General features: G+C 38.6%; 1 protein-coding gene across 1 annotated transcript in view; it reads right to left on the bottom strand.

The window, feature by feature from the left end:
- The window catches only part of FREM1 (FRAS1 related extracellular matrix 1), a 65,699-nt gene that overhangs the window by 32,873 nt on the left and 17,574 nt on the right, over window positions 1-15,252 (bottom strand). Inside the window, exons 9-21 of the mRNA XM_064404788.1 lie at window positions 14,307-14,651; window positions 13,490-13,632; window positions 12,726-12,922; window positions 11,496-11,586; window positions 10,318-10,485; window positions 9,555-9,763; window positions 8,683-8,776; window positions 8,050-8,302; window positions 6,136-6,333; window positions 4,741-4,926; window positions 3,559-3,755; window positions 2,546-2,786; window positions 829-973 (exon numbers count right to left, since the gene is read on the bottom strand). Of these exons, the coding sequence (XP_064260858.1) occupies window positions 829-973; window positions 2,546-2,786; window positions 3,559-3,755; window positions 4,741-4,926; window positions 6,136-6,333; window positions 8,050-8,302; window positions 8,683-8,776; window positions 9,555-9,763; window positions 10,318-10,485; window positions 11,496-11,586; window positions 12,726-12,922; window positions 13,490-13,632; window positions 14,307-14,651 (2,467 nt within the window). The remainder of the gene's footprint in view (window positions 1-828; window positions 974-2,545; window positions 2,787-3,558; window positions 3,756-4,740; window positions 4,927-6,135; window positions 6,334-8,049; window positions 8,303-8,682; window positions 8,777-9,554; window positions 9,764-10,317; window positions 10,486-11,495; window positions 11,587-12,725; window positions 12,923-13,489; window positions 13,633-14,306; window positions 14,652-15,252) is intronic.

Consider the following 15,252-nt stretch of genomic DNA (forward strand, 5'->3'; position numbering starts at 1 on the left):
GCTGGAAAACAATCACAAGTGTGGAGGTCCTGATGCTCTGTGACAAGTCATCAGTTGGAGATCCCAAGGGATGAGGTCCTTTTTAAAATGCCCAGGAGGTTTGGCTCTCTTGCAGCCAGCTGCCTATCTATAAATGGTCTGCCAGGCAATTTCTGATCATGTCTAATTCATTTATGATTCCTAGCTTTGAAGTGCAAGGGAAGTTAGTGTGTACTTTTTCAGCAGTTGAATTATGGCAGAGAAAAGTATGTTAGAATATAAAAGAGTATTATAATCGGAAAGCCCTTCCCCTGCTTCAGCCTTGTGGATCCTCTCATTCCAAAATCCAGAGCTGCTTTCAGAGAGGTGTTTTAGGCAGGTCTTTGTCTTAAGGAAGAGAAAAGCAGTACCATGGTGGTCAGCGTTCAGCCGAGGTACAGCAGCTGGCAAACACCTTGAAGCAGCTTATGAAAGAAATAACAAAAATTTTTCCCCACACACTTTTATTTTTTGTCTATTTTCTTAATGTAGAGCAACACTAAGCAGCACTAAAGCTCTTCTTTCAGTAAAAATTTTTTTGCCGCACAGGCTGAAAGAAAGATTCCTATATAGAAACATTTAACTGACAGTAGTCTGTTGCATGTTATGCCTTCCTCTTTGCATTAGACACCAAAAACATGGTGTAATGGTAAACATAGTGGGATGCTAGACTGATGGTTGGATTTGATTATCTTAAAGGCCTTTTCCAACCTTAACAATGGTATGATTCTATGATTTGGTATTTTGTTCTTTTTTCCATCACTTTGTCTAAACACATCCCACTGTCAGGAACAGGAACATGTGACTTACTTGCTCAGCACTGGTTTCTCATCATTAACTGGAATGACCTTTACTGAAATGGTTCTGAGGACTTTATGTTTTCCATCTGATAGCTGAATTTTAAAGCTGTCAGTGAGATTTTCAGAGTTGTCATGCATGTACATCAGCTTCATTCCTATGTGAGGCAGGAAGAGGGGAAAAAATAAGACAGAAAGAGAGGAAGAATGGGTGAGAGAAATGGAAAGAACAACTTATTCTGACTCCAGCAAAATCCCTCTCATCATTTCACTCTGCTTCAATCGCCTTTCTTCCATCTCCCCTCTCTGTATGTTAGGGTAACAATAATCTAACCTTAGATATCAGAAGATGAGTTTCATGAGCCTCTGCTGATCAGTGATATAGCAACATACTATTGACTCAAGTCACCAGCCTGACCCAAGTAAGGAGTGATTCTCTAAAAAAGGAATCTCTGTCAATCTGAAAAGCATACATTTCTTCTCCTCTCCTTATTCCAAATCACTTTCATGGGAGCCATAGAGAGGATGAAACTGTCAGGCAATACTTTCCTCTGCTTTAAATAATCCTCAGGGAACTTTGAAGAAGCCTTTGGAAGGATTGCTGGCCTTGTGTCTATGACCATGGACAATCAGAAGTTCTAGGCCAAAGATGGCTCATTCACCATTGTGGATAACAGGAAAAAGCCAAAAAAGAAATTCAAAACCAAGACTTGGGAAAGCAGAAGAATTTGGGGTGGACCCCTGATATTTCTGGAGGTTCATATTAGACAGGCAGAGAGACAAAAAAGTCTTTCCTCAGATTTTTAAGGGCTGAACTGAAATTTGAGTGGCAGTATTGAATTTATGTTCCTCTTTATACTACAAGATTCCATGTTTTACTAAATAGCCACAGTCAGGAGGGATCCACCATATTCCTTGCACTGTTAAATACACTTTTTCATTATGTATACTGGAAACAGATTTGCTGCTTTAAAGCAGGCTCACTGCTCATGCTAAACTGTGAGTCCCAATTTGCATGTTTATTGCTAGACATATGGTATATTGCAGCCTTTCAATGTCTAAAGAAGGTTTAGAGGAGAGATAAAGATTTTTACCAATGCCTGTAGTGACATTACAACGAGCAGGAGTAGGTTTAGGTTGGATGTAAGGACAAAATGTTTTACAGTGAGAGTGGGGAGACACTGGAGCAGTTTGTCCAGAGTGGTTGTGGAACACTGCAAGCATTCAGGGTCAGGCTGAATGCAACTTTAGGCAACTTGGTCCAGTGCAAGTTGTGCCTGCCCGTGACAGGGGAGGTGGACTAGTTGATCCGTAAAGGTCCCTTGCAACCTAAAATGTCTCAAAATTTTGTGATCGTTTGAAGAAATACTTAACCCCATGATCAGATAAAGTGTTTTTAAATCAGTCTTGTTGTCTCTCTATTCTAGGTGCTGCAAAACATTTACAAATCTATTTGATGATGTTGCATTATGTCACATTATTCCCTTTATTTCTTTTCAGGACAGATGATTTTCCTACTGATATTACTACCCTTTTTGATACAGAGGTCTCTCAGGATGATTTTATAGACAGTTCCTAAAATCAATAGATAAGAATAGCATTAAATAGGACAACTTCCATTCCTAAACATTGTTTTGAAAATAAACATAAGACAAGTGAATAAAAAATGATGAAGATTTCTTTATATAATGAAAAATAATGAAAGACCATTGTAAGAATGCTGCACCTACCATTCCTTAGTAGCTCCATGGAAAAGTGATGAACAAGCAACCCATGGCTGTTCATCACTTGACGATGATCATGGTTAATTAACTCTTTATAGTGCAGAACATCACTGCCATGAACACCATTAATAAGGAACCCGTACGAGGGCCTCTGCACAACCCCAAATACCAGAGGGTCTTGAGGCACATCCAGATCAACTGCACTGATAACAGACAGATCCAGCTCTTTCATCTCCCCTTCTTGAACCTGAAAGTGAAAGAAAAAACATCCAATTCTTTTACATAAAAAGAAATAATAGAATTCTAGCATGTTTCATGAGTATTTTTGTGTACAAGTGTATCTCTTGATTCGTCCACCCCTTATCCAGTAGCTCTTTAACCAGCTACTGCTTTCAACCAGTTTAAGAGACAGAGGAAGTAAGTGGTTACAGTGATGAAGAGAGAAGTTGCATGTTTGCCCAAATTAATAGAAAATGCATTAAGTGAATGCCAAATCAATGCCAAATTTCTTTTGCTCAAAAATGCACAAAGGAGAAAGCTTTTTAATATATAAAATATCTAAAAATGTGGATAGATATAAATTTATACATCCACTTTTTACTTTACAGCAAGAGTAAGATTACACTCTGGTCACATTATTTATGTTAAAAACAATCTACAGACAGGGGAGAAGCTATGCCAGAAATATAAAAAAAATATTCTATCAAAAATGTGAAAGCTCTTAGGAATGCATAAGAAGACTAAAGATCTCTCTGCTTTCTAGATCACATATTTGTTTAAAGTTTTGATCTCTTTTTACTTAAAAGCAAATTTCCAAGAGCTACGCACTGCTCTTATCCTACTGAAGTTCTGTGTTTTAGGTTCACATGGGATTTCATTGTCCTGTTTCCTGAAGCTGGCTGAACTACACAAAGGGAAGTATGCAGAGGAACAGGTATCAGGACAATGTTCTCATTTATATTAAAGAGTGGTTTCTGGTTAAAATAGTCCTATTACAGGCATTTTGCTTATTTCCTTACGGTAATATTCCTGGCTATGAATTCTGGAACTTCATCATTGGTTGGGCTGATTAACACAAAAAATGGAGTCTCTGCTGAGCGATGCAGCCCATCAGTGACATAAAGTACAAATTTGTCTTCTGTTGGCTCCATTTGCACGTGTCTGGCTTGAACATAGTTTATATTCATGGCTTTCAGGTGCTTCAGCTGAAAGGAACCTACAGATTTTAAAGAGAAAATGAGTTAGCACAATACTTTCATGCCTTCTAGTCCTATCCATAATTTTAAAAATTGAAATTATGTCTTTTTTCAAAGAATAAATTACTTGAATGTTTTAAGTTCTTTGTCATTTTTTGACTGTAAGGGTTATATTGCCCATGTTACTGCAGGACACAAGCCCTTTCTCCCCCCAAAAATGCAGCATTTTTCTTCAGGTGGAACTCTGATGCTCTGAAGCTTCTCACTTTTCAGTTCAGACTGCAAAACTGAGCCCACATAAAACCTCAAAAAGCTCAAATAACAGGTAGGAAAATATCTGACATTCAAGATTCCTTGATAGTGCTAGGTTAATTGCTGGACTTGATGCTTTTTCCAAGCTAAATGATTCTATGATCATATTAAGTTCTCAAAAATGAGAACTTAAAGACTCAGTGATTCCAGGTTTCCAGCTGAAGATGCTGGTAAAAGCTGGTGTCATTACAAAGCATGTCACAGTCTGTTCTGCTGAGGGTGAAACTGCCTTATATTTTGAAAGTGGACAAGGGAAGTCACCATCTAAGTCAAACATCACCTCTATCACTTTGTAACTTTGCCTTGGAAACTAATGTGGGACCCAGGCTACTGCACTTAATTGACAGATGTGTAGGTGAAGGGACACTGGAACCTTTCATGGGGGACTGAAGAGGAAGGCAGGGAAAGTAGATTAATATCTCATATCGTGACTTCTAATAGCTGTCAGCTGGATGCATAAAACAAGGATTGCCTTATTTGCTTCAAGGGCCAGTTCTTCACATTTGCATTGCTCCAGTCTCCTTTGAACTCCTCCATAAAGTCCCACTGCTCTTCATTTGTCAGCACCTGCGTTCCTTAATAAGCCCCTATTAATGGCCACACCTGCATCTGCACCACCAGAGCCCACTGCAGAGCTTTCCACAAGCCCTCCAGATCTAATCTGCTTGATTATCCTAAATTGTTAAGACTTGCCTATGCTTATTCCGATGTTGCTCTTCTCAAACCCAGGAGAAGGCAGTATGTTTTCAATGAAACCAAACTGGGGAGGAGAAACCAACACAAACTCTAAGTCATCTGCAGTGGTGTCAGGGTCAGTGGCAAACAAATGCTTGGTAGTAAGGGCTGCTGAAGAGCCCTCCTCCACCACAAAGCTTGCACCTGTGCACAAAAAACATATTAAGCATTACTGGTCATGAACAGATTTTACTGTTGTTTTTGTTAATAAGAATGGAAATAATAACAAAGAGAGGAAATACAATAAATACTGAATTACTGAGGGGTTTCATTTTAATGTTTCTTCCCTGCTTTCACCAACATCTCTGCTTTTGCCATCATGGAAGTAGAGAAGAAGGGGATCATGAAATTATTTTACTGGTTAAGTTATTAGTTAAGGTTTATATACTGCTCAAAAACAGTTGTTACCTCTGTTTGTCAGAGCATTAATTACATGAGAGCTGTTAAGAATTGCTCATAATGAACAATTTTTCATGCATCACTGCTTAATTTCCCTGCTGGGAGAATGCTTCATTTCCAGAACATTACTTGTGTGAGTGCCTGCAAATTACAAAACTACTCATACATATGCTTAAATATTCTCTGAGATATATAACATATTAATGATACTTACAAACAAATTACATTGAAAGACACAAGCATATAGAAAACATAGTTTTAGTATGTATACCACAGACCACACTAAAAAGCCCAGGAAACTGACGGAAATGTCACATGACAGGCTTCAGTTGGACTACATGTACATTATGAACACTATTTCCATTTTAACCAAATTTCTTATATTCTGAAGAGTACTTGTGAAAATGTGGCTTCACATCTATTAATGTATAGCTTTTATCTTTATTTGCTAAAATAATTAAATATAATGATTCTGTCCTTTCAGGTAAGGCCCAAATTTCTATTTTATGCTCTACACACAAAAGTAAATAAGCATCTCTATTTATGTTTATGCTTTTGCCCTGTATAAACCTGATGCCTGTTGGGCCATGAGTTCAGTTCAGGGACAAGATATAGATCACTTTTACCTAGACATAGCTTACATATGCAGCAATCAGCATGTAGACGTGGTGGGGAGCAGATCTGAGTGCTCTCATCTCTAACTGCATGCTTTAAACATGCAGCTGAAGAGCAGAAAGCTCATGCTTGCACTGGGAGCTGGATTGAGTGTTTGCATTGCACAAGCAAATGAAAATAAAATTGACGAAAATTCTGGTACAAAACTTTGGTATGCTGATCTCAACTAACTATTTCTAATGCTAAAAATCAAATAACAAAAAAAGCCACTCTGAGTCTTTAGCCATTACAGTACTGGGTAGCCCATTTTGTACTGCTATAGTGAGAGGAAGCTTTCACCGGTTACAGCTGATGGAGGCTGGTTGTCCACTGGAAGCACAGTGATGTTAAGGTCATAGACAGGAAATGGATCATCACGTGAAACTGGGGGGGAAGGAGGTCCCTCATAACAGCAGTCTTTCACATCTAGGCCAGCCTCGCCATCAGAGACAATCAAGGTTAAGGTGTCAAAGCAAGGAGTCAGGCCAATCTCACCACCTGGGGAAAAAATATTTAGAAGAAATTATTTACCAAAACTTCATGAAGACTAATTTTTATCCTGCAAGGACAATCTTCTATATCAAGTCAGAAGAAAAAGAAAGCAGCAGTAAAATTACTGGAATTCTGACTGGTGGGGTGCTGCTTGGTTAGAGATTTGGTTTGCTGTTCGTAATTCATTTTAACCAGCTCACTTCTATGGTATAATAAGAGGGTGTAGAAAAGAGTCTTATTATTATTATAATAATTAAAATGTTATAATTTTAATGTTGTGATATTATGTTACATTGTAATAAAACAGCTAATAGTCCTCAAGATCTGTTCTTTGTGCGCTAATGTATGTACAATATCTATATCGTGGGGAAAAGTGTTTTTTCTGCACTCCTTCTCAAGGAATGTAGGAAAATATTTCTTTTATATATGTGTTCCTCTATGACAAATGGTAATATCCATGCCCTTTCAAAAGAAAACTTTTTCATATAGCAAGTGATGCATGTATTCCTATATGCTTATCCTTACAAAATGGATTATAACAAGGGATGCTGTACTTTATTGCTCTGCTTTATTACAGTGCTGCATATTATGCTTATATGCAATCACATTTAAAATGTGGGCTAAAACAGGACTGGGAACTGCCACCCTTTGCAAGAAGCATCTGTGGGCTCAGAGTATTCCAGCTGTCAGCACTTCTGGCAGCTGTATCTTGCATTGCTGCAAGATACCATTAATAAGGAGCCTGGAAAGGAAAGTGACTCCCAGACTTCTCTTGTGATACCTACTGACAGCACATTTAATGTTAGAAAATTGGGGATTAAAACCACAAATGGTACACCCTTGAAATAAAACTTCATTGTCCCTGCAAAATATTGTCATTTAAATACAGTTTGTGATGTCTTTAGAACACAGAAGAAAAGTTTGTTGGTGGAGGCCACAATTAAGTATTTCCTTTTCAAACACCAGCTGTTCATTTTAAACAGTGCCAAGCTTGAAAATATCACATCTATTCTCCATGCTAACACAGAATTACAGAATAATTAAACAGAAAACCAGAATGTTTAGGGAGGAAAAAACCACTAAAGCTGTTATTCAGAGATGTAGAAAGAGAACCTCTTTAATCCCAATGAAAGGATAAATTTAAGTAGGAAAGAGGGTTAACCAGCCCTTGATATCTGCCAGTATTTTTTTTAAAAAAGGTACTAACAATAAAATCACAAAAAAAAAGCTTTTTAGACATTTTGTTTCTCATTAAGAAAGTGAGAGCTTCCTTTATCTTATGGTATGGAAAGAATATGAGCTGTCCAAAGTAGATAGCCTTCTACATTGGAGAGGCAAGCAAAAAGTAAAAATGGGGTTTTTTACTATCACAAAACAAGTCAAATTACTCTAGTTTGTACTTAATAATAATTTTGTCAAAAAAGCCCAAGATATTTTGTCAGCAACAGTGAAAGAGCTCCTCCTGGATTATGGTGCTTTCATACACTTGTTCGAATATAGTTTTCAGTTCAAGCAGGGATTTGGAGAACACATTAAAACATTGGTAGTTGTCTATCAGACAACTCTTTTTTAAAGCCAGTTTATTTTTTTCCCTAGTCACAACACATGGTTTCTAAGAAGCTCCTCCTGGAATTGTGCAAAGCCATGGATTCAGGGTAAGATTTTTTTTACTAATACTTGTCTAACCACCTTTCATTCTAATTCTGTCATTAGCTCACTTACTAGTGTGCTTGTATGTGACTAAACCAGCAATGACATCAGCTTGGGAGAAACGATCCACGGCAATGCCAGCTTTCCTCACCACTCCGTGGGAGGGCTGGCGAGCCAGCATGAACACCAGTTCCATGTCATCGCTGTCCACATCTGTGGCATAAATGTACTCCGAGGAGAGGACTACTTCTTCACCCTCCAGGCAGTGGAGCACGGGAACAAGGCCTGTTTGCATAACAGGTAGCTCATCATTCACAGGCAACACCTAAGCAGAAAAATAATTCAAGATCTTTTTACTGTTCATTTCAGTTGAAGCCAGTTGTTTCAGTACACTGCTTTGCAGCTCAAACTAACACTCTGATGCCACTTCAGAGTATCCTGACATTTCTCTACAAGTAAAAAGGAACCGGTTGAATTAAGAATAAAAGGCAGTAGTAAACCAAACTAGATAATTATAATTTAAAAGTGCAAGTCAAAGCTCCTCTTAAATTAGCCACATGAACCTGAAACCTAGGGTTGAAATGGAAGCCTAATATATCCATTATCTTCCAGTTTCCAAGGTAATGCAAGGACTTTCATAAGTCAAACTTTGAACCATTTGCCTCCACACAGACAATTGCTCTCAGAAACACACAACACACTGACCTTGACCTGCAGGATGAACTCTATAAAATGGATGCCATCTGTGGCTGCAAAGAAGACATCGTCAGTGAGAGTCTCAGAGCCGTCATGACGATATCTGTGGGAAAAACATTACACAGCTACACAAATTTTTCACAGGTAAAAAGAATCCATGCTTTCTGCTCATGCCTTACAATATGTATCCCTCCCAGTATAAAAAGCTGCTCCCTGTGTAAGGGTGTATACCTAACACTGCTGATTCTGAATCAGTTTCTCCAAAGGGCTTTTGGGTCTCCTACAAGAAGAAAACTCGCAAAGCAAACCGTTCATCAGTCAGGAAAAGGTTTCCCTAAGAATTTGTCATCTATGTCCTGGCTGCTTGTGAGTTGTTTACTAAACATGGTGGTAAGTGCCTACTTTCTAACAGATGGAAATAGAGCCAGGGAACTCTAACTCTGCATGCACGTGTCGTGTCTTGTTCTTGCCACAAATAAAGAAGCAAAATTTTCTTCTCTACATTAATTAATGTTAACAAAAGGTTTCTTGTAAATGAACCAAGCTTAATAAACATGCAACTTTTTTAAAAGAGAAAAGTTGACGCCAGTGTCTTCTTCATGGGAACTGCATGGCTGAATACAGAATTTGTCTCCTCACCTGCATGGAGCAGCTCTTTTACATAGAAATCTATTTACAGCAGGCATGCTGACTCCCATTTCCTAGCCACTCAATAGATTATTTCATGGTGAAATTGCAGTCCCAAGGTTCAGCCAGCAATCTTGTCCTGGACCAGCTCTGCCAGAGCTATAGTGCTATAGTGAGCCCTGCACCACTTCAGGCTTTAGCTCATTCAGCTGAGAGCCTCAGCTACCACAAAAGACAGCCACCACTCTTCTAACCTGACTGCCAGGGTACGCAGGTCCTCACAGGAAAACCTGTCACCTCCATTCATGGGAATGTTATCCAGCTCCACTATCCCATGCTGCGGCTGCTTCTGCAGGAGCAGGAAGAGATGCTCTCGTTTCGTGTCTGAATCAGAGATGAGAATGTGTCCCTCTGTAACAGGGCTCATGCCACCCTCTCGCACTCTCAAATGGGTTGTGAAAACCTGCAGGGAGGAGAAACGGTGAGCTTTCTTGTGCTGCTGCACCTCTAAACACACACCAAACAGGGTTATTCATTTGCTGTGCTATAAGGATGTGTGACACATTAAAAAAAATATGCCAAAGGATATCTCTTTTCTGCTGTGTTAGGAAAAGCTAAGGAAATTACCAACAGTGGGCTATAATATGTGCATCTTTGTTCTCATCCCATTTCTGGAGGCTTCTGACCTCCTTAGGCAACAAGCAACACAAAATATAGGGATGTAGTTTTGCTAACCAAGATGCAACATATATGTTTTTGTACCAATATATCGATGCAAAAGGTAGTCCTCAGCTTAGCACAAAAAATTACATTGCGTCCTCACCAGACTTCACCAGAGAAGTACTCGCCAGGTACCTCTATCCCAATGCAAGCTGGATGCAATACTCTGAAACCCTGATCTGATGGAAAATTCATTTTTTTTCTCAGTAAAATCAGACATTTCTCTGCATTTTGTTTCTACCCAAAACAATTTCCAAGTCCTTCCTTCTCCCTTTCCTACTCTACCCACCACCCTACCTCTGGGGCTTGATTGTCCACAGGAAGAATTGTAATATTGAAGCAGATCCCATACAAAGTGCCTCCATGCTGGTTACTGACAGAAAAAATAAACTGGACTTGCTGAGGTTCAGGTCCGATGTCCTGCAGGGGTGGCATGTAAGCAACTTTCATATAGTTCACAGCATGCTACAAAAAGAGAAGAATGGTGCATGTAAGAGGAGATGATGGGGGTATTCATAATCCATGACATTAGGGATCATTATCATCCCCTGTTTAGGTGTCATCCAGCCATCAAAATAAATTTTAGAGATTTTTCATGTACACTTTAGCTACTAGCCATACCTTGATTAAATGCATCTTTAGGTACAAATTAGGTGAGTACAGGTTCAAGTACTCAAACCTGTAGCAAAAAATATAGATATGGTTTAGGAATGATAGCAGAGGTGATGGCCTGAGCTTCTTTATGGATCCCTTTCAAAATGCTGATCCAAGGACCTTTTCTAACTGTGACTTTAAAATTAAAAATTCATGAAAGCTAACATCTCCCATAGCAACTGAATTTACCCTCATTAGTATGAACAGTAACTGCATGCCCTGTGTTTCATGGTGAGGACAAGCCAGTGAGAGGCACATCAAAATCTTGTGTCCAGATACCCATATTAGGCACATGGTTTAGGGTCTGTAGTGTCAGAGCTCTCGTTATGGTTCTGCAATGATCATTATGCAACTTTAACCATACAGGATATTAAACAGGACACTTCAGCAATACTTATTTGTCAAACTACGAAAGCACGAAAACTGAATTACAAAATCCTGAAAAAGTCTGTTCCAGCCTGTTCTATCCTGTACTACTGGTGGAGACACTGACATGAAGCAAGAAACTGTTCGAGATCTTATTTCCACATTTTGCATACTTTTGCATTCCTCTTTCATCATGTGGAGCCAAATTCTGCCTACGCAAGCAACTGTAGCCCCTACTGGTTTTAAGACATTTGTGTTTACATATTGCAAAACTGGAACATGATAGAAATTTGTTTTAAAATCTGGTATTGCAATAGCAGAGTTTTGAGCTTCTTAAGCAAAGATTGTGATAGTACTGCTCCTCAGTTTTCACCTCTTGTTTTGCTGTCAAATGTACATGTGTAACATTTAAAAATTGTTTAGAACTCATTATGGTATCAGGTAACATAACAAACCTGAGTAAATGACCGCAGTGCAAGAGCAGTAGGATCCTTGACCAGTTTGGGGATGGTGTCCACCATAAACAGCTTCCCAGCATCTGAGTAGCTGCACAAAAATATGTGTCACATCTTGGCTAGCAATACCAAAGAACAAGAAAAATAGCCTTGTAGCTCAATCTTGCATTTCAAATTAACTTTGCACTTCCAACTGCATTGAAAGGAAAAACATTTTCCTTTCTTCCATCCTTGTTATTCATTTTAATATTACCACAGAAAACTGATGAAAAGAAATGCTTTTTAGGATGATCACGAAAAATCACCTCATAATCAAGCTCTGGTATTACTGCAAGTGTGTCTCTACACACCCCAGATGCTATTTACACCACCTGCAAATCTAGTCCACAGTATTATTATTACTTGCACACCTGCATTTATATTTAAGTGGAAACATTAATTATTTCTAGCTTCATACATCTTATAAACTCTGAAATTAACCCGTTTCTAGCAACCCAGCTTTCCAACAGCAGTAACCAGCAAACTGGATAACCATGTGGCTATTTGACTGATTAGGAAAACAGCCTTCTCCCCCAGCTACATAATGATCCCTTGCTGCTTGAGGTCAAAATTGAAAGTGTTAATCTTCGTCTTAAAGCATGCAATTTCTGGATTAAAACGTTTTGTTTAGCAAATTGTTGCTGATGCTCTAATGAGATTACAGCACCAGTGATGTAAACTGCTACTGCACCCATTCATTCCACACTTCCCTTGCTCCCACAGTATGTTTTGCTTGTTTTTTGCTCCATATCTTCCTAGTCCACAATCGGAAGTGTCTGGTACATATTCTTGAAAAAGCTGCAGCACCTCCTGGTCTCAGTCTAGGGTTGGCACAGGTCAGCCCCATTCTAACAGTTAGAAGAGGTGCTGTGACTTCTGCTTGAGGCAGGATCCCAAAAGTCAGTGTAAAATTCATATCAAACAAAAGGAAAGAAAGTATTTCACAAGACTTACTCCTTCTTATTTCTTGCTCAACTATTAATTACCTATTTTTTATTACTCTGTTGCTTCAGGCTCTAGCTTACCCTTAATCATCAACAGAAGAGCTGCATCTGACTATTGTCACCTGCACTTTCAAGAAACAGAGGAAGAACTTGAGCCACAAGAATGTTACTGCCTGCCACTGAGGCTGCTGCTCTGATATGGGTTATTCCCCTGTCCCATCTGAAAGGTATGTCAGGTTGCACCTACCCATGGGTGCAAGAGAAAAATGGGGAAGTGGTTATGGTGTATGTGAGCTCTCTGTCTTGCTCTTCCACATCTATGAAGTGGAGATGTTTCTTAGTCAGGTAAGAAATTTCAGTCTCCTTAACAACCAGGTGACGGGTCACTCCTGCAGCTTCTCTGGGTAGCTGATCATCCACAGGGATAATGTGGACCATCATCACCTGCAATTGGGGAGACAGTAGAATCATTAGCCATTGCTCTCAGTAAGAGTGTTCCAAGAAGCTGTTCACCAGCAAGCACACAGACGTGGATCACTGGACTGTGAGATACAACATGTGGCAGTCATGCCATTTCGTCAACACATGATTAATGAAGGTATATAACAGTTAAAGGCAAAGCTTTTGAATCTTAAAGGTTTCCCTTTTATTTAAATACAAATTTAAATTCAGTATTTTGGGCTCTTGCATGAAAAAAATAGTGTATTCTCAGTTGACTTCAGGAGGGTTGTTTAATTTGTACTGTCCCCAAATAGGATTTGCTTTCAACATTTTGTTTTATAGCATAGGAAGAAGTTTGTTTTTATGAACTTGACTCTATTAAGCCAGGGAGAGAATTACCCCATTGAAAGCAAGAACAAGAAATAGTCCTGAAGAACACAGTTTGTGATAATGACTGTTATCAGAAAAAATCTATACCAGTTTTATTTGAAAGCCTGTCAGAACATGTAAAAATATCAGCCATTTGAAGAAAAATATTCAGGAGACTGCAAAGATGCTTCCATTCCATACCTGTGGCTCTGAGAGATTTGGAGGGTCATGGCTATCACATAGCACAAACTCAAGGGAATCTTCAAATACTTCTCCTCCCAAATGATGATAATAAATCATTCCATTGAATAGATCCCTCTGAAGAAAACTCTTGACAGAATAACCTGTTGAAATTAAGAAGTCATCTTCTATTGAACACTCCATGATTTTAATACCACATTAAAGTTATGCATTAGCTGTCCAAGTAACTGGGGAAGTATAATGTCCTCTTTTTCACCCTAACTGGAGAAAGTACTTCAAAATGTTCTGTCATTGTCTTCCTCATTCTCTGAAGATCACTATCACCATCTTTTCTGCGTCACTTAAAGATCATTCAAAACATGAAGCAAACAGGCTGAAAGCCCTGTTCGAAAGTCAGAAGAGAATTTGCAGGACCAGCAGCTTCTACAACCTAGCACAGGAATTTCTAGCTTGTTACATGGAAGAAGAGTTTTCTCATCATTTAGCATAATTAGGATCATGTCTTGTCTCTGAGTTTGTCACAGATCCATGCATGCAAACTAACTCCTGATCAGCCCAATACTTTTTCCAGAGTAAAGAACTGCAGGAAAATTGACTCAAAATTTAAAAATTACAGAATAAACTGTGTACACAGAAACAGTTATGCTAGTGCAGAGACCAACATTAACTAGTGGTGGGGTTTTACACTACAGTGAAATAAGTCCAAATTTGCCATTATTTGTCCTGAGCCAAAATAAGATGTCTGACTGGAACATTTACTGTATTTTTAAAAGGAGAGGACAAAGAAAAGTGCACTATAGTGGATGTGCTTCATTACCTATCAAGTTTGGTCCTGGTTTCTTCAAGACTTCTCCAGCTTGTGACGGCTTGGTAATATTGAATAGTATGTAGTCATCACTGGAATCCATGTCCGAAGCACGAAGCATGGAACGCTGAATCAGGATTGTCTGTCCCTCATGAACTTCAATGACCACATTACTGATCAGAAATGGCGGGCTATCATCTTTAGGGAGGATATTTATTGGAAACTTGTGGCGAATACTTTGGGAGCCATCAAAAATTCTAAATACCACAAAGTCCTTAGTAGAATCACTGTCATCATGATGGTAGTGGACAACTCCAGCCTGAATGTCAGAGACGGTGAACATGAATCCTTTCCCTCCTGTCAAAACCATGCAAGAAAACACATCAAAAATGTGTAGTTCAGCCCAGAAGAGTATCTTTCCACTAATATGAAGATTATTGAGGGAGAGAGATGAGCAACATGTTGCTAACTAGCAAAATCAAATGTAACTTCGCCTACCAAAAAAAAAGTTTGTAGGACTTGGAATAGCTAATAAGAATGCAAAATTTGTAACTGTGACAGCAGAGAAAATCCTCCAAATGTCACTAAAGATAACTGGAGACATCAAGGATTTTTAACTGTGATTGTTTTCACTTTAATTTCAACCTCTACTTTCCTTTCAGAGAATTATACAGGCATTTTAAGCATCAAAGAATATACCAAAAAATATATATTTGTAATTAAAGATCAGTATTTTATTTCAAGTAAAATATAATGATGTAGATATTTTGGTATATTGAGGTTATAGTCTGTAATAAGACAGTTTTATACCTCTGCTTCACTAGAAATGTTATGCATACAGACAAATATTCAGGCAAGCTAAAGGATTCAAGAACTGCAAGTTGTGCTAAAAAGAATGATCTCCCCAGGGCCACCAAGAAAAGAAGCCAAGCATTCCTCTAAGGTCTTACAAAAAAAA

Source organism: Passer domesticus, chromosome Z, assembly GCF_036417665.1.
Source record: "Passer domesticus isolate bPasDom1 chromosome Z, bPasDom1.hap1, whole genome shotgun sequence".
Classification (NCBI taxonomy): Eukaryota; Metazoa; Chordata; class Aves; order Passeriformes; family Passeridae; genus Passer; species Passer domesticus.